This window comes from Dipodomys ordii, unplaced genomic scaffold, assembly GCF_000151885.1.
Source record: "Dipodomys ordii isolate 6190 unplaced genomic scaffold, Dord_2.0 Scaffold157, whole genome shotgun sequence".
Taxonomy (NCBI): Eukaryota; Metazoa; Chordata; class Mammalia; order Rodentia; family Heteromyidae; genus Dipodomys; species Dipodomys ordii.
In genome coordinates this window covers 5,991,520-6,009,743 of record NW_012267373.1, presented here as the reverse complement: position 1 = coordinate 6,009,743, position 18,224 = coordinate 5,991,520, and the positions used below count along the sequence as shown (strand labels likewise).

Below are 18,224 nucleotides of genomic sequence, written 5' to 3'. Positions count from 1 at the left end.
CAAGATGAGGTTGGAAGTGGCCACTGGCACATAACACAGCTCTGCTCTTTCCCAAACGATTTCATCTTGTCTTCTCCCACGGTGTTCATTTCTGCACTGCTGTCCATTTTGGCAAACAGCATTCCACCTGTTATTTTAAGACAGCCATCTGCAAGGAGCGCTTCATTCTGAGGGCTAAATCTAGAAAATCCAGTGGTCCTTTACTTGTTCCAAGTACTGGGCATGCTGCTTCAGAGGCGTAAAAGAGCTTTTTTGGGGGGGAGGGGTGGACAGAATGTATTCCATTTCATATGGAATTTTATTCGTGTCCATCTAGCCACAGGGAGAGGAGGAAATGCTGAACTACTCCACAAATGCACACTAACTCCTGCTTGCGACTTGGCCCCAGCTGTTTCTCTGCTGCCTGTCAAATCTTGGAATTGGCTGTGGTGAGCATGGGCTGCATGCAGAGACTCTTGGTCCATCCCAGCACGGTGGAGAGTCCGCAGAGGGAGCTGCGCCCAGGAGGCGTCTGGTGACGCTGAGAGGCGCAGGCGGAACTCTGGCAGGGTCCTCTTGCGGTGGGCTTAGAGACCCCAGAACCATGGGGCAGAGGGTGTCAGCCCAGAGGATGCAGCTGTTCCGAGACTGCATTTACAGGTGCTTCCACCAGGAGGCGCATGTCCGCGGGTCTCTACGGGCTCCGTTAGGAGAGATGCTGCAGCGGGAAGCGACTCTCGGTCTCCCAGGCAACCCGTGGCCGACTCATTCCTGGGTTGGGGAACGGAACCCTTTCGGCCACGTGACTTGCACAGGAGTTGTGCAAGATGCCGCGGGTGTGTCTGCAGCTCGCAACACGCGCACGTTCCAAAGGCCAACCTCTCCAGTCCTGGGGAGAGGCTGCGCCTAGTGGTGCATCTGGAACCGGAGGGGCAGAGGTCGCGGCCGCAGAGTGGCAGCTGGGAGGAGCGAGAGCGTTCTCCGCAGCCGCCGAGCTGGAGCTGGACGTGGCGTGGCGCGGGGTGGAGGCCGGGGTCAGGGCCGGGGCCGGACCCCCCGCTGCCCGGCAGCGGCTCCTCCAGACCCGGGTGCCTGCGAAGAATAAGCCCGAGGCGGTGGCCCGGAGCCCGCGGCGCCGGTTCACCACGCTGATCCTGTGTCTGGCCTTCTTGGGGCTGGTGAGAGCCGGGGCTGCGCCCCCCAGGCTGGGTTCCCGCAGGGCCGGGGCGCGGGGCGCTCGCTCTTCCCGCCCGGACTCCCCTCCCCCTGCGCGCCGGGGGGTCTGGGGGGCTTCTGATCCTCTGCCTGGGCTTCCCTTCCTCGTGCCCACGGGGGCGGATTCCGATCTAGAATTATGCACTATCAGGGGTGAAATGGATTTTTCCTAAGGTTTCCCAGCGGCAGCAGGCCTTTGAACGTCTGTCCTCTCGGTACCCCGGGAAGACACACGGAGTTTGGGGTGTTAGCTACTGCGCTCCTCATCCAAAATGATCGCACGGAAAACCAGTTTTTCTGGGCTTTCCTCTTTCTGCTGGCCTGACCAAAGTCAGCCAAGCACTTAGCTGACAATAGGGAGAAAATAGAGAGAAAATAGGGCTTGTGGGTAACACGGCTGGGTAAATGGTACAGCCAGGAACATTTCTTGCCGAATCCACTACAACATGTTCTTTTTTTTTTTTTTGCCATTTTACCCCCGTGATCTTGACTTAATATGTCACAATCATGTTTAACTTAACTTTTCTGATTCTTATATGCTTTTCTTGGAGCCAAAGTGCAAGGCTAACTTTTACCAATCCCTAGGCTACCCTCCTCTCAAGATTTGTGACAATCTCTCCTTATCATTTGATAATCATAATCCCGAGGCGATAGAAAGGTGAGTCCTCTGGAGTAGAATCATTTCTGACCATTGAGAATCTATCTCAGAGACTCCGAAGCAGAGCCCTTTCTTAGAATTATTTGATAGTACAGAAGGTGGGAAAAGTGAAGCTGTCTCAAACATTCAAGAAAACACACAGACTCCAACTGTACTAGAGGAGGATGAAGAGGAAGAGGTTGATGAAACAGGTGTGGAAGTTAAGGACTGGCCATGTCACAAAGGAAATGTGTCAAGAGCAAAGGCAGTCCAAGCCCTGAAGAATAATAGTAATGACATTGTAAATGTTATAATGGAATTAACAATGTAACCAAGGGAAAACAAGGACCCTTTTTCCGTGTGTCTGTGTTTCAAGAGGGTACCTGCAGCTTGGTTTGAAATCTGTCCTGTTTCTATTATCAATAAAGTTATGGCTTCTTGTTGGATGAAAAAGTAAAAGAAAGAAGGAAAGAAGAAAGAAAGAAAGAAAGCAGGCAGGAAGGAAAGAAAGAAAAAGAAAGAAAGGAAGGAAGGAAGGAAGTCTCTGCAGTACCTGGTGAGCCATCACTCACTGTGTGCTGGCTCTCAGAAGCCCTTTGAAGACATATACTAGGTGCTTGATGTGCACCTGTGTGTCCACTCTGGTCCCTAGCCCTACCCTGCTCCTGCTGGGGCCCGGAATACCGTGTCTTTGGAGCAGCAGTGCAATTAGAACCAGTTACCCTCGAAATACAGATGAATTGGAAACCTTTTTTTTTCTTATTAATCTTAAAGGGTCCAAGAAATTTCCTTTGTAAGCTATCTAGTACATACTGTTAACCCTTACTAGAAAGGAAAAGTTGAACAAGTCATTTTTAGCTATGTCTTTGCAGGAAGAACTGATTCAGGAATGGGAGCAGTGCCTAAATAGTGCAAGTCTATGGACAGGATGAGAAAGTGACACAGAACTACCTCCAGGTTGCAGCAGATCTGCCATCTTTGTACACTCTGGGTAGCCGTGGTCTTGTTCAAAGAATAAAGTCTGTCAGGTTAGATTTTGTTCACATATGAAGACAGGGTACAGTTCCTTACACACAGAGGCAGATTTAGACCCCTCTTTCTTTCTTTTTCTTTGCCTCCCTCCCTCCTTCCTTCCTACCTTTCTTTTCTTCTTCCTCTTCCTTTCTTTTTCTCTTTATCTTTCTTTCTTTTTTTTCCTTCCTTCTTTCTCTTCCTTCCTTCCTTCCTTCCTCCCTCCCTCCCTCCCTCCCTCCCTCCCTCTCTTTCTTTCTTTCTTTCTTTCTTGCTCTTTCATTCTTTCCCCCTTCTTTTTCTTTCTTCTGTGCCAGTACTGGGGCTTGAGCTCAAGGCCTGGGTGCTGTCCATTAGCTTTTTCATTCAATGATGACTCTACTACTTGAGCCAAATCTCCTCTCCTGGTGGACAATTGGAGATTACCTTCCTGCCCTTGATGGATTCAAACTTTGATCTGCAGATCTCAGCCTCCTGAATAGCTAAGATTATAGTGATGAACCACCAATGCCTGGCTCTTTAGGTCTAACTTAATTTATTAATGCCCAACCACAAATTTTGAGGTTGATTGAAATGCTGAATACTTTTACATTGTATATCACCACAATAGTTAAATGATTTGCTCTCAATATGGTATTATGATATACAATGACAAATAAGCTAGATGATTTTTGATGTCTTCAAGTACAAAGGATGGCTCCACAGAAACATTTATGAGCATTCTTTTGAGATAGGATCTTGCTATGCAGTCCAGAATGGCCTTAAAATCACTATGTAGACCAAGCTGTCCTTGAAATTGTGATCTTCCTACCTCAGCCTCCTGCATGCTGGGATTACAGGCATGTACCACCAAACCTGGACCCATTTATAAAATTCTTGGAAGGAATAGAACACGTCAGGGATACTATTATGATGACTATCAGGAAATAATAAAGAGAAAAAAAGGTATAGTCCTTGACAGATGTCTCAGTGAACCAAACAAATCAAAATCAAATGGTCCAAAGTTCACACAACACAGTATTTGAGTCATAAAAGACTTTGTTTAGGACATGTAGGACATGATGGTGATTAAACCCCATAGTTGGCTCTCAGTAAAACTGCTTGAAGCATCTGCTTCTGTAGTTAGTTTGGTGACACGAGGCATAGAAACCTGGAGACCCTCTGAACATGAAGATTGGAAAACTTTGGAATAGCCAAGGTTTCTTATTCCCCCCATTCAGCATGGCTGCAAACCAGCTGTTAGTGCTCCCATGCACACACCCAATGCTCTTTTCGTCTGAGATGTTTGCCTGTGTGTATTCAGTAGCGTCTAGAGAAATAGCAGTGTCACCAGTCCTAATTATTAGGGTTGATGATTGAACCCAGGTCCTCCTGCATGCTAAGATAAGCACATGATCTACCAACTGAACTGTCACTCCTGTCCCTTATATGATATATATATATATCCTGAGCCCTTATATCATATATATATATATATATTAAAGACAGGGTTTCTTAGGTAGTCCTTGAATGTAAAATGTTCATAGTTAAAGATCTGATGAGAAGTCATTACAATAGTGATCCAGTTGGCAAGAAAATTTTGTTATTTCAGTTATGTGTCACTTCTAAAGATTATTACTAGCATTAGGATAGATGGTGTTATACTATCACTAATAGATTTCCATTTATTTCATACAATTTGCAAAGCACATGTATAGATAATTTATATAGGTATAACTCAAAGTACTTCAGTATTATTTGTTATTTGCCAGTTCTTTCCACATAATATACCAAATAAGCTCAATAGTTTAATATTTGTCTTTCTATGAAAAGACATAACCTTTTGAGGTACTCCAAGGGTTCTTCTAGAAAATCTCCAAATTAATTTGAGGTTCTGAGAATGACTTACTTTATTTTGCTTTGGAGAAGCTCACCAAAATATCAAGGTTTAACACTTGATTAGAATAAGATCATTTTATATAATAATCTTTCATTTCTGGGTATGGTAGCTCATGCCTGTAATTCCAACTATTCAGGAATTAGAGTTAAGAATACTGTAGTTCAAGGTTATCCCAGACCAAAAAAAAAAATAATAACGTTAATAATACATTAAGAAGCAAGCAGATGTAATGGCGTACCAAGGCATAGGCAGGAAAATGGAGGCCCAGGACCAACCTGTGAAAAACTGTGTAAGACCTTACTTGTAAAGTAACCAGAGGAAAAACACTGGAGACCTTCAGAACCTGGCAACCCTGAGTTCAAACCATAGTACTGCAAAATAAATAAACCAATAAATAGTTCTTTATTTAACCAATGCCATATTAGCACTTCAGAAGCAAGACCAGAATATTACATAATTGTCAAGTAAGCCGATCATTTTTGATAAAGAAGACCTAGTTTCCTTAAGGGTTAAAAACTGAGTAAACATAGAAGGAAGCTCAGGAAATTATCTTGGTAAAACCCAGTGTCTTTCTTTCCAAGTACCTCAAATGCAAAGCAGAACCTCTCACAATGTCCTGTCACAAGGCAGCCAATGCTCCAAGGAAAACTTGCTGTCTTAATAGAGGGTCCAATTCTAGTTTTGTAATGTACTTCAGATGTTAATGTTCAATTTTAAGAAACGCTTGGAAATAATTCCCTGCTAATCTCAGTCAGCTTGGTCATACATTAAGTTCCTTTCCAAGTTTTGATTTCTATAATCCTTCCACAATGTTCTTGGCCATCCAGACTTTGTTCTAAATTTCTCCCTTCTCACTTTACAACAACCAGAATACTCTCAGACAAAATCACACTGTGAGGAGCTGCCCTTTGAGACAGCATGCATTCAAGGAGTCCCATTAGTCCATGTGACATTGCAGTGGCTTGCTTCCCAGTGACCACAGGAAATTAGGATTACTAAGGTTAAACATTCTAATAAAAAAATGAGGGAAGATGGAAGTGGCGCTGTGGCTCAAGTGGTAGAGCGCTAGCCTTGAGCTGAAGAGCTGAGGGACAGCGCCCAGGCTCAGAGTTCAAGCCCCACGGCCGACAAAAAAAAAAAAAAAAACCTGGTTAAAAAAAATGAGGGAAGAGGTGACAGTGTTAAAAAAAAAAAACTGTACTAATTATGTGACTTATGTAACTGTAACCCCTCTGTACATCAGCTTTACAATAAAAAATTCTAGTCTAGTTAATATATAAATTAAAAGGGCCAGAAGTAAGGGTTGTAGGGAAAGCATATGAAGGAACATAAAGTATGAGATTTGGGGCTCAGTGCAGAAAAAAAAAACCCTGCTCAGTTCAGTCAGAGAGATTGGCACACAAGTTCCTGGACTCCACTTTTAAGAAACAACTTGCCCATGGGCTAGTTATTGTGTGAGCTCCAAAGGCACAGATCCTGGCTGCCATATTGTTTTCTTCCAGTGGTGCGGGTGGGGTCACCTGCAGTCTCATTCACGTTGCCCTCCTGGTGCCAAGAAAATGGCAGCATTTACCAAGGCTTTTTGGGGAGAGGGAAAAAACACAACTTGTGAAGTAGGAGCCCCCGGAGCCAATAAAGGTTGTGGAAACTCCACCCAGCAACGTCGGAAGGAGGTGATGTGAGGAGCATCTGCATCTGGACTGTGTAGGGCCTGTAAGGCATCATTCATTATACAAGTAACTCAGTTTATTGTTTGTTGACATATTAAATTAACTTCCAGTTGTTACATAGATATGGAGGCCATTTTATGCCAATTTTAATTTACTTTATCACAGTGGATTAAATTTATAATTTACTAATAAATCAAGCTTCAGCAAAACAATATTGTTAACCTCCTTCTGATAATGTATATGTAATATTTTGGGGGGGGAGGGGGGAGAAGGGCTTGAACTCAGGGCCTGGGAGATGTCCCTGGGCTTTTTTGCTCAAAGCTAGTGTTCTGCCACTTAAACCTCTGTTCTGACCTTCCTGCTTGGGCTGGCTTTAAATTGTGATCCTCAGATCTCAGCCTCCTGAGCAGCAAGGTTTACAGTCATAAGCCACCAGGACCCTGCTGTATATATAACATTTTGTGATAAAGTCTGGCTTATGGTGTTCTTACTCAGAATATTTTTAAGAAAAATACAGACTTAAAATTGTTTAAACTGTATATTGTGTATGTGCAAGACTCCTTTTGTACTCAAGATGGCTATTTTGATAATATTGAAAAGGAAAACCAATCATTTATATTACTGACATGTTAATTCTCAAAGGAAAACCAATCATTTATATTACTGACATGTTAATTCTCATGTTAGTACTTGTAGCATATTTCAAAATACAAAAAAAAAAAGCCACTTACATTAGGCCCCACTCAGTAGCTAACACCTGTGATCCTAGCTGTAGGAGGCTGAGAGCTGAGGATTACGGTTTGAAACCAGCCCAGGAATGAAAGTTCATAAAAGTTGGAAGTGGAGCTGTGGCTCAAGTGGTAGAGTCTTGAGCAAAATAGTTCAAGGATAGTGGACAGGCCCTGGGTTCAAGCTCTAGGACTGGCACACACGTACACACACATGTGTGTACATACACACATGCACATACATGCACAACACTACTATATAATATATATAGTTGTAATATTACATGTTATAAACTTTATTATTACTGTTGGTATTTTATTGTTACTATTTTGCAGTGCTCACGTAGAAACCTGGACTTATGCCTACTAGGCAAGTCTCACACCTCTGACTTATATCCCTAACTTGAACTCACTATTAATACAGAATAGTCTTTAAGACGTTATTCCAATAGAAAAAGTGCAACAAAAAGCCATGATTAAAATAATTTATTTTGATTAAGTGATTACATAAATTTCACACATTTCACAGTATTGTGGGATAGTGATGCTTAGTTAAAGTCACAAACACATTCTAACCTTCATGAGGCAAATTGTCATTAGTGTGGTCTATTTGTGAATTCTATGAGCTTTGACAATACAACTATTTCTTCCCCATCAGGTGATATGTACATTTCTTTCCTTTTGTTTGGTGTCAGTTGGTACATATATATATATATATATATATATATGTGTGTGTGTGTGTGTATATATATATATATATATATATATATATATATATATATATATATATATATATATATATATATACCATATGTGTGGTCAAGAACATGGGGTCATTTAGCAATGGCACAACAAAATGAGTGGAGGTTCTTTGTTTCTCGAGTCCTATTTACTTTGCCGTATCTCCTTGCATTTTTGATTTAACGCCCACATGTCAGGGAGATCATGTGCCATTTGTCTCTTTGCTCTTGGCTTACCTCACTCAAAATGATTTTTTTCTAGTTCTAACCATTTCCCTGTGAATGCCATTATTTTTTCCTTTCTAATGGCTGCATAATATTCTATTGTATATAGGTACCACAATTTTTGGATCCATTCATCTGTAGTGAGGCATCTGGTTGTTTCTATATCTTGGCTAGTGTGAACAGTAAAAAACCATGATTTTAAGTAATTTTTGAAAAAGAGTTGAAAAGAAGGAAAGCAATTGGAGTCTATGGCACTGAGGCTGTTAGAATAACAGTGTATTTTTCTTCCTGTAATTCTCATGTGATTCTCTCCATTGCATTGTATCCTTTCTTCGCTTTTCTGTAGTGGATACAAATTAGATGTACATTATTTTATTTTTAAATAAAACTTTTGGTTTTCAATTTCAGGGAACAACCACTGCTATACTGGGACCCACATTTCAAGATCTGGCCACTAACGTGAACCGCAATATCAGCAGTCTTTCTGAAGTATTTGTGGGTCGTGCTTTTGGATATTTGTGTGGCTCTATGATTGGAGGAGTTCTTTTGGACTGTATGAATCAGTTTTTGCTTTTGGGTGAGTGAACAGTAATTTTTAATTCTTTGTGCCTGTCAGTGAATTTACAACTGGGTTCTAAATATGAAAACTTGACAACTGAAATGACAACTGAACTGAATGGCGTTTCAGGGTCCTCCACAGAAGCCAGGTCTCCATGGCCCTCACCTTGGCAGCCACAGGGCATCTGGGCTGGGCCACCTGGAGCTTTGATTAGCCCTCAGGTGTGCTGATGGCAGTCCTGAGCCTCTGACCAGTCCACTTGGCCCAAAGCTCTGCACATCAGGTGTAGGGCAGATATCTAGGTGTGTCTGGAGCCAGATGAGTCTGGGAATGTGGCCAGGCTCTCTGGACTCTGGGTTGACAGTGCAGGGGAGGGGATGGTGATGGACTGACACAGGCTGCACATTTGTCCTCCTGTTAGTGATGAGACTGGTCCCTGTGCCACAGTCTAGAGGATTTTGACATGCTGGCAATGGTTTTAAAATGCTGTGGTTTGAATAGGGTGACAGCTTTCAAGAAAATTTAGATTAATGTGACTTGGACAGGGAAATAGTTCATGCCAACTAATGAGTAAGTAATCCCTCTTACTTTCAAAGTGAGTTGAAGGAAATATGTATGCATGCGTGCATACATACATATATACATACATAGGTACTTATGAAAAAGTTTTGCTATCTTGGATATTAAGCCTATGACCTGGTGCATACTCAAGTAGCATGTTAAGCAATATCCCCAGGCCAAAAATATATGTCATGTGTTTCCCTCCCTACTCTCCATTTCTTTTTGAATTTGAAATTGATTTTAATCGGGAACTTACACATTTAAATTTTTATTGAGATAATATTTCTACTTTTTATGTAATATGATAATTTGATTTATTGTACAAATTATAACGATCATATCAGGACAATAAGCATTTCCATAACCTCAAATAATAATCATTTCCAAGTGTTGGGAACTTTTATTAGATTTTTCTTTTCTAATTAGTTTTGTGAACAATAATTAACCTGATGAGCTGTAGCAAACAAGAACTAATTCCTCCTAACTGGATTTCTCTATACCCCTTATCTCACTTGTTTCTGTCTCCTCATCCCTGCTTTTTTTTCTGATCTCTAGCAACCAATGATTCCACTATTCCATACTATTTTAGTGTCCAAACCTGAGTGTGAACACATGAAACTGGTCTGTGTCTGACTTACTTCACATAATGATGTATGTGCATCCATCTGTCTAGCTCCAAGGGACAGAACTGCATTATTGTATACAGATGAATACTATTTGATTGATTGATTGATTGATCGTATGTGTGTGTGTTTGTGTGTACAGACAGATCACATGATGGCCTCATTTTTCAAGGACTCACCATCCTATTTTCCATGGTAGAAGGAAACGGTATAAGAGCTTGCACCTAGAAATGCCAGTTTAGCTGGGAAGGTGGTCAGTGGTAGAGTGCTTTGTCTCCCTTGCATGAGGACCTGGGTTTGATTCCTCAGCACCACATAAACAGAAAAAGCCGGAAGTGGGTGCTATGGCTCAAGTGGTAGAGTGCTAACCTTGGCTGAAGAGCTGAGGGACAGTACCCAAGCCCAGAGTTCAAGCCCCACGATGGAAAAAAGAAAAGAAAAGAAAAAAAAGAAAAAAGAAATGCCAGTCTAGTGACCCTCAAATCTACCTACTTTGATAAAATCTCATTAGTCCATTTTTACTTTTCTTTCCTGTGCTTTTGGAGTTGTATCCAGAAAGAAATATTCGCCTATGCCTCTCCATATTTCTTTTTTCTAATTTTTATTTTTATTGTGAAAATACTGTACAGAGGGGTTACAATTATATGGGCAAGATAATGAGTACATTTCTTATCAGGCATTGTAGCCTCCTCCTTTGTTTCCCCTTCCCATCCCTTCTCATTCCCCCCCGCCAATACCCCCCCGCATCTGCCAAAGTTGTAAAGTTCGTTTTTCGACATAACGACTTGTACATCTCATTGTTGCAATGGGTCCATCTGTATCCCTATTTAAACGATTTGTTTTGCCCTTCCCCTCCACAAATTATACCGACATCAAATACAATGAAAGCAGGGGTTATACCGTGTAAAGCTTTTCGACATAACGTCTTGTACGTCTCACTGTTCCTAACAAATGGGGCAATGTTATTCTTTCTGATGGAGGCATAGAATTCCATTATGTATATATACCACATTATCTTGATCCATTCATCTACTAAGGGGCATCTGGGTTGGTTCCATATCTTAGCTATGGTAAATAATGCTGCAATAAACATAGTTGTGCTGGTAGCTTTAGTATGGTCTTGTTTGTGATCATTTGGGTAAATGCCTAAAAGTGGTATTGCTGGGTCATAAGGGAGCTCTATGTGGAATCTTTTGAGGAACCTCCATACTGCTTTCCAAGGTGGTTGAACAAGTTTACACTCCCACCAACAATGTAGTAAGGTTCCCTTCTGTCCACATCCCCTCCAGTATCTATTGTTATTAGAGTTCTTGATTATAGCCATTCTAACTGGAGTGAGGTGGTATCCCAATGTTATTTTGATTTGCATTTCTTTTATGGCTAGAGAGGTTGAGCATTTCTTCATGTGTCTATTGGCCATTCTTATTTCCTCCTCAGAGAAGTTTCTCTTTAAGTCTTTAGCCCACTTATTTATTAGGCAGTTGTTTCTTTGAGGATTTGTTGTTGGGGGAGTTAATTTTTTGAGTTCCAGGTATATTTTAGATATGAGACCTTTGTCTGTTGTATGGCTAGTGAAGATCTTCTCCCAATCCGTGGGCTTTCTATTGATCTTGCTAGTTATGTCCTTTGCTATGCAGAAGCTCTGCAGCTTCATGCAATCCCATTTGTCCATTTTTCTTTGATTTGTTGTGTTTCTGGGTCTCTATTAAGAAAATTTCTAGTTCAGGCCCCATGACCGAACCCCCCCCCAAAAAAAAGAAAGAAAGAAAATTTCATCCTGTTCCAAGGAGACCTAAGGTTTCTCTTATTCCTTCCTGTAATGTTTTCAGGGTGTCTGCTTTTACTTTGAGGTCTTTGATCCATTTGGATTTGATTCTGGTGCAGGGTGATATATAAGGATCTAGCTTTAGTTTTCTACAGGTGATTAACCAATTTTGCCACCACCATTTACTGAAGAGGCTGTCTTTCTTCCATTCTACTTTTTTAGCTCCTTTATCAAAGATTATGTGGCAATAAGTCTGTGAGTTCATTTCTGGGTTTTCAATTCTATTCCATTGGTCCTGAGGTCTCTTGTGCCAGTACCAAGCTGTTTTGATTACTATAGCTTTGTAGTAGAGTTTGAAATTTGGTATTGATGTTCCTCCAGAATTGTTCTTTCTGTTAAAACTCTTTTTTGCTATTTGGGGTCTTTTTATTGTTCCATATGAATTTTTTGATTGCCTCTTCTATTTCCTTGAAGAAATTCTATTTCCTTGAAGAATATTGATAGGTATCGCATTGAATTTGTAGATAGCCTTTGGCAGTATTGCCATTTTCACGATGTTGATCCTTCCAATCCAGGAGCATGGGAGGTTTTTCCACTTTCCAAGTTCTGTTTTGATTTCCTTCTTCAGGTTTTTAAAGTTTTCATCACAGAAGTCCTTCACTGCCTCTCCATATTTCTTATTTAATTTTTTTTTAAACAACTGCTATACAAACCACTTCTTTTGCCTTTTTAATCAGTTTATGGTATACCTAAGAGTTCCTTAGATGTTTACCAAAGTATGAAACATTTACATATGCAACATTTGGAAGGCCTCTTTTGCTATAAAAATTATGTAACAAAGGTAAAATGCCTGTGTATACTTGATCATTTAAATGATATTTATTAAAATGAATTCCAGAAAATGGAAATGAGTTTTTCCCCTTTATTGCTGTTTCTCTTCTCCTCTCTTTTCTTTTATCTGTCTTTGGGAGGGTTAAGATGGGCAGAGAAATGAAGAGACAAAGGAGCAAATGCAGCAGGGATACTCACTATGTTGACAAAAAACTACAACTTGTGGGTGGGGATGAGAGGGAAAAACTAGGAGAGAGTGAGGGAAGGGGTGACAATGTCCAAAAAGAAATGTACTCATTAACTAACTTATGTAACTGTAAGCCTCTGTATACCACCTTTAATAATAATATTTTTTAATTTAAAATGTGTTATAATTTGTAATAGCGATAGAATGTACTGTCACAGTTTTGGGGCGACATAAACATTTTAGAAGATTTAAATGATACATATCACTTGAATCAAATTCTTGAGATTAATTAGCTTTAATTTGGCCTTATTTTGCATCTTCATACATCTTTAGGATATTGACCCATGAACTTGCATGTGAACAGATCTCATGGCTGACTTTCTTCCTCTCCTTCCCAGGGCTTTCCATGCTAGCGACTACAGTCGGTCTTTATCTCACTCCATTTTGCAAGCAAGCAGTACTGCTGATTGTCATGATGTCTGTCTTTGGGGTTTCATTTGGTGCTCTGGATACAGGTCAGTGAGCCTTCAGTGTCTCCTCCAGACCAGGACACTACTGCAGGGAAACAGAGCTGGTGAAATGACAACATCATTTACAATGCTCTTGATATGACACAACTCTCCAAGCTGATCATGGGCACCCAGTCAGAAGGACTCAACTTGCCATTTGAGGTGCCAGGTTTTTTTAAATAACTAATTATGAAGTGAATTTAGAAGATTTTTCTTTGTGTTCATTTTATAGTATTTGGACAGGGAAGAACCTTTAAACTCAGGGTATTTCTAGTGCAGGAAATAGAGAGAGGTTCCATTGGGAGAAAGGATTTGAGCATCATCAGTAAGAAGAGTTAAAGGATTAGAAAGATTAAACAAGTGTGAAACCACTATTTGGCTGCAAAAGCATAGAGGCTGCCATCTGGTTAGAAATGCACACTGGCCAGGCACTGGTGGCTCATGCCTCTAATCTTAGCTTAGGAGGCTGAGATCTGAGGATCCCTATGGAAGCCAGCTCCAGCAGGAAAGTCTGCTCTATAATTAACCACCCAAAAGCCAGGTGTGGAGCTGTGACTTAATGGTAGAGAGCGAGCTTTGAGTGAAAGCCTCAGAACTAGCACACACACACACACACACACACACACATACACACGCACGCACGCACACACACACACACACACACGCACGCACGCACACACACACACACATACACTCAAGTGTATTCTGGTTTTTTGCCTAGAGAAGCCTGGGCTCTGTACAGCCTTGTGCTTTTCTTTCTCAATAGTTCCTGACCTCGGCATTAGATAGTCTCTAGGTACCATCATATATTTGAAGACCTGCTAAATAACATATGTGTTATTTGTTCACCCCCATTCAAGCTTTTTGTCCTGGTTTTGCTCTAATGTTATTTGAGATATCAGGGAACTTTTATATTTTAGGTTATGTTTAGTTGCCAAATGGCAAAGGGAGAATTATGTACTCATTTGAAATTATCTTACAAAAGAGCCAGCCAAAGATGATGCTTATTTCCTGCCACAGGCACATCTGGGCTTTACAGGTTCTGAATTTTTTTCTTTAATACAAATACAAAACAAGTGACAGGGCTGGGAAGGTGGCTCAGTGGTAGAGCACTTGCCTTGCATGCATGTGGCCCTGGGTTCGATTCCTCAGCACCACATAAACAGAAAAAAAAGCCGGAAGTGGCACTGTGGCTCAAGTGGTAGAGTGCTAGCCTTGAGCTGAAGAGCTGAGGGACAGCTCTCAGGCCCAGAGTTCAGGCCCTATGACCAGACCCCAAAAAAGAAAAAAAAATACAAAACAAGTTGGTACCCACTTTCTTTTTTTCCTTATCATCACTATCTGATGATAAGATTTTGCCGAATAAACATATATTTAAAATACAAAACATGTATATAAATACTATTTCCCAGAGTGATGTTAGCAATGTTTCATTTTAAAAAGCCCTACTTAGCTGAGCACGGTGGCTCATGCCTGTAATCCTAGTTACTCAGGAGGCTGAGATCTGAGGATCAAGGTTCAAAACTAGCCTGGGCAAGAAAGTCCATGAGACTCTTATCTCCAATAAACTACTCAGAAAACCAGAAGTGGTGCTGTGGCTTAAGTGGTAGAGTGCTTACCTTGAACTGAAGAGCTGAGGGACAGCGCCCAGGCCCAGAGTTCAAGCCCTACCACCACCACCAACAACAACAAAAAAGCCCTTACTAATGGGCCTACTAGAAGTAGGTACATCCTGTAGAATTCAGGGAATGCTATCTTGACACATACTGTTCTCTGGTGTGAGTAGGTCAGAGTTCTTCAATCCCGAAATAGAATCTACTTAGAGCCAGTGTCTAAATAAGTCAGAACAGTATGGTGCTTATGTCATGTAATTACAGACTCATCCTCTTTCTGGAAATTATGAAATGTTTTATCTCAATGTTGCTATGTATAACTTAAAACTTTCTTTGTGTCTCTTTGCTAGGTGGGAACGTGCTCATCTTGGCTCTTTGGGGGGACAAGAGCCCCCCACACATGCAGGCCTTACACTTCAGTTTTGCCCTGGGTGCCTTCCTGGCTCCCCTGCTGGCTAAACTGGCGCTGGGCCCCACAGAGTCTGCTGACAACCACACAGAAACCGACTTTCTGCCTGCAGCCCTCAATGCCTCTTCTGAAGCCGCCTCAGACCCTCTACTCGCAGCTCCCCATGACATGAACTTACTGTGGGCTTATGCTTCCATAGGCACTTATATTCTTGTGGTTTCTCTCTTTTTCTTTGCTCTGTTCTTCATGAAAAGCTCAAGGCAGGGAAAATCAACAGCATCTGCTCAGCAATCTCGAAGAGCTCAATACCACAAGGCCCTTCTCTGTCTGCTTTTTCTGTTCTTCTTCTTCTACGTTGGGGCTGAGGTGACATACGGCTCTTACCTTTTCTCCTTTGCCACCACCCATGTTGGCATGGACGAGAGAGAGGCAGCTGGCTTGAACTCCATCTTCTGGGGGACCTTCGCAGCCTGCAGGGGCCTGGCAATCCTCTTTGCCACGTGTTTACGCCCTGCCACTATGATTGTGTTGAGCAACATTGGCAGCCTGGCCTCCTGTTTGTTTCTGGTGCTTTTTGACAGGAGCCCCCTTTGTCTCTGGATAGCAACCTCGGTGTATGGGGCCTCCATGGCCACCACGTTTCCCAGTGGTGTTTCTTGGATTGAACAGTACACCACCATCAGTGGCAAATCTGCTGCATTTTTTGTGATTGGTGGTACTCTGGGAGAAATGGCTATTCCTGCAGTAATTGGAATTCTTCAAAGGCAATACCCAGATTTACCAGTAGTTCTGTACATCTGTTTGGGGTCAGCAATATGCACTGCTATTATATTTCCTGTGATGTATAAACTAGCTACCTTGCCTTTGTACCACCACAGAAAAAGAAACAGAAAGAACAAAGACCAGAAAGCTTTGCCATCTAGTTTTGGGTTATAAAGGAACAAGCTGAGGGCTCAGTGGCTCAGGCCTCCAGCCAAGAGTAGCTATAGTCCTAGTTACTCAGAAAATTGTGATCCAGATCACAGTTCAAAGCCAGGCCTGGCAGAAAAGTCCAGAGTTGTACATGAACCATCATTGTGCACAAACCGTAAGATCTTGTCATGAGTCTCCCTTGGCATGTGGCTGGTTAGGTATTCTTGCATTGTATCCAGCATTAAGAGCATTGGATGAAGGCATTTGTAGTTGAGAACTGGTGGTGCTAGAGAGGAGTGGAGTTGGATTTTCTAAGTAAATGATTGGGCATCCTTGTTCTGCCTGAGAACTGGGGAGAACAGTTTCATGAAAGAGTATCCTAGTAAGGGGCAGAGTTTGTTGTTTTTTTTTTTAACTCAACACAGAGTTAGACTAAGGCATAAGGGCTAATACTAAGGGCTCATTTTAAAATTTTTCTATAAAAATACTTAAGAGGGCCTAAAAGACCTGTCTTGAAGATGTGACTCTGCCATGTAGGGCTACACTGAGGACCTTATTCTACAGTAATTTGTCTCATTTTTACTGATCTGTGATCCTAGAAATCAAAATGAGTTGATTCACAAGTAGAAAGCCTAAAGTTTTAAAGTCTGTGTAAGATGTCTGTTACAGCAGCCTCTTCATTTCAAATGGAAATGTAACTAAAATGATCATTGTCTTTTAGATGATGGTGCTGATAGTGAATGCATGCCAAATTAATATGCATAATGTTTAATTCATTCTCACAATGATTATATGAAAAACTCAGTAACGGTGATGCATTTCACTCATGCAGAGTATACCTTTCCCCTTAATTTTAACATGGCTGAAACAGGACATAGCCCACAATCAATCAATGATCATGTAACATCATGACAAAATTATACATGTGAAATTCATACACGTATTTAAAATAACTACACTCAATATCTTAAACTAACAAAATAGTAACTCTTTTGATTATGGAGATTATAATGTTTGATTCACAATTTTTGTGTTAAAGTTATTTATTCGCTTGTTCATTTTGGGACAGGGTCTCAACTCTTACGCAGAACTTCCACCTCAGCCTCCTAACTTCCTAGGACACCAGAGTTATATGCCTCAATGCTGGAAGGAAAAGAGTTTTTAGATGTAATTGTTCTCCCTAGATATGTTCAAAAGGGATTTAGTTACATTTTAGAAGCTATTATGGAGTTATTACATTAGTCATAGAGCTATAGATGGGTCTCTTGGGGCCCTTGGCCTACCTCAATAAAGATAATGAGTCTGGGAATTATTGTTTCAACGTCCCATCCTTATTATTATTATGTTTTTCTTTGTCGGTCATGGGGTCTGAACTCTGGGCCTGGGCTCTGTCCCTCAGCTCTCCAGCCCCACTTCTGGCTTTTTCTGCTTATGTGGTGCTGAGGAATCAAACCCAGGGTCTCATGAATGTAAGGCAAGCACTCTACCACTGAGCCACCTTCCCATCCCCCCCCATCCTTACTATTTTTGAGTGTTAATAAATACTTGGAAATAATAATATACACATTTATACACAGAGACATCTACACACACCACATTTAAAACCCTCTGAATGAACATACTCCACAAGTATAACAAGACTACAAGTTCAAATGAAATACTTCCTTCTGGTACCCAGCACCTGGGGATCCTCCCTGAGTTTGAAATACCAGGGACCCCTAAGGAATGATGAGAAGCTATTAGTGACCTAGGAGTCAGGGAGTGGGCACCTCCAATGAATATCCCAAACTGGAGTAATCATCCTTTGATAAATGGCTAGAACTGATGACAGATTTGATTTACCTCCTCGCAAGTTTTATGCTGAATGACATTGAATTTCTGTCTGATTGGACTATGTTTGTTCTCTCTTATCTAGTTTCTATAAATTCAATTTTATTTAAACATTGCTTTGGTTTGTCTTAAGTGAAACACAGTACCTTTCTTAACCACTAACCATTTTATTTACCTGATATGTCTACCATATATTTATTCTTATTAAAAAATGATGGGGCTGGGAAGGTGGCTCAGAGGTAGAGTGCTTGCCTTGCATACATGAGGCCCTGGGTTTGATTCCTCAGCACCACATAAGCAAAAAGAAAAAAGCCGGAGGTGGCGCTGTGGCTCAAGTGGTA

General features: G+C 41.3%; 1 protein-coding gene across 1 annotated transcript; it reads left to right on the top strand.

Moving 5' to 3' along the window:
* Nucleotides 1–1,039: 1,039 nt before the first annotated feature.
* Nucleotides 1,040–17,358, top strand: LOC105998172 (sodium-dependent glucose transporter 1C-like). Its single transcript, XM_013032822.1, has 4 exons — nt 1,040–1,157; nt 8,493–8,661; nt 13,009–13,125; nt 15,083–17,358. The coding sequence occupies exons 2-4, from the start codon at nt 8,613–8,615 to the stop codon at nt 16,075–16,077; spliced, it is 1,161 nt and encodes a 386-aa protein (XP_012888276.1). The 5' UTR covers nt 1,040–1,157; nt 8,493–8,612; the 3' UTR covers nt 16,078–17,358.
* The last annotated feature ends 866 nt before the right edge of the window (nt 17,359–18,224 follow it).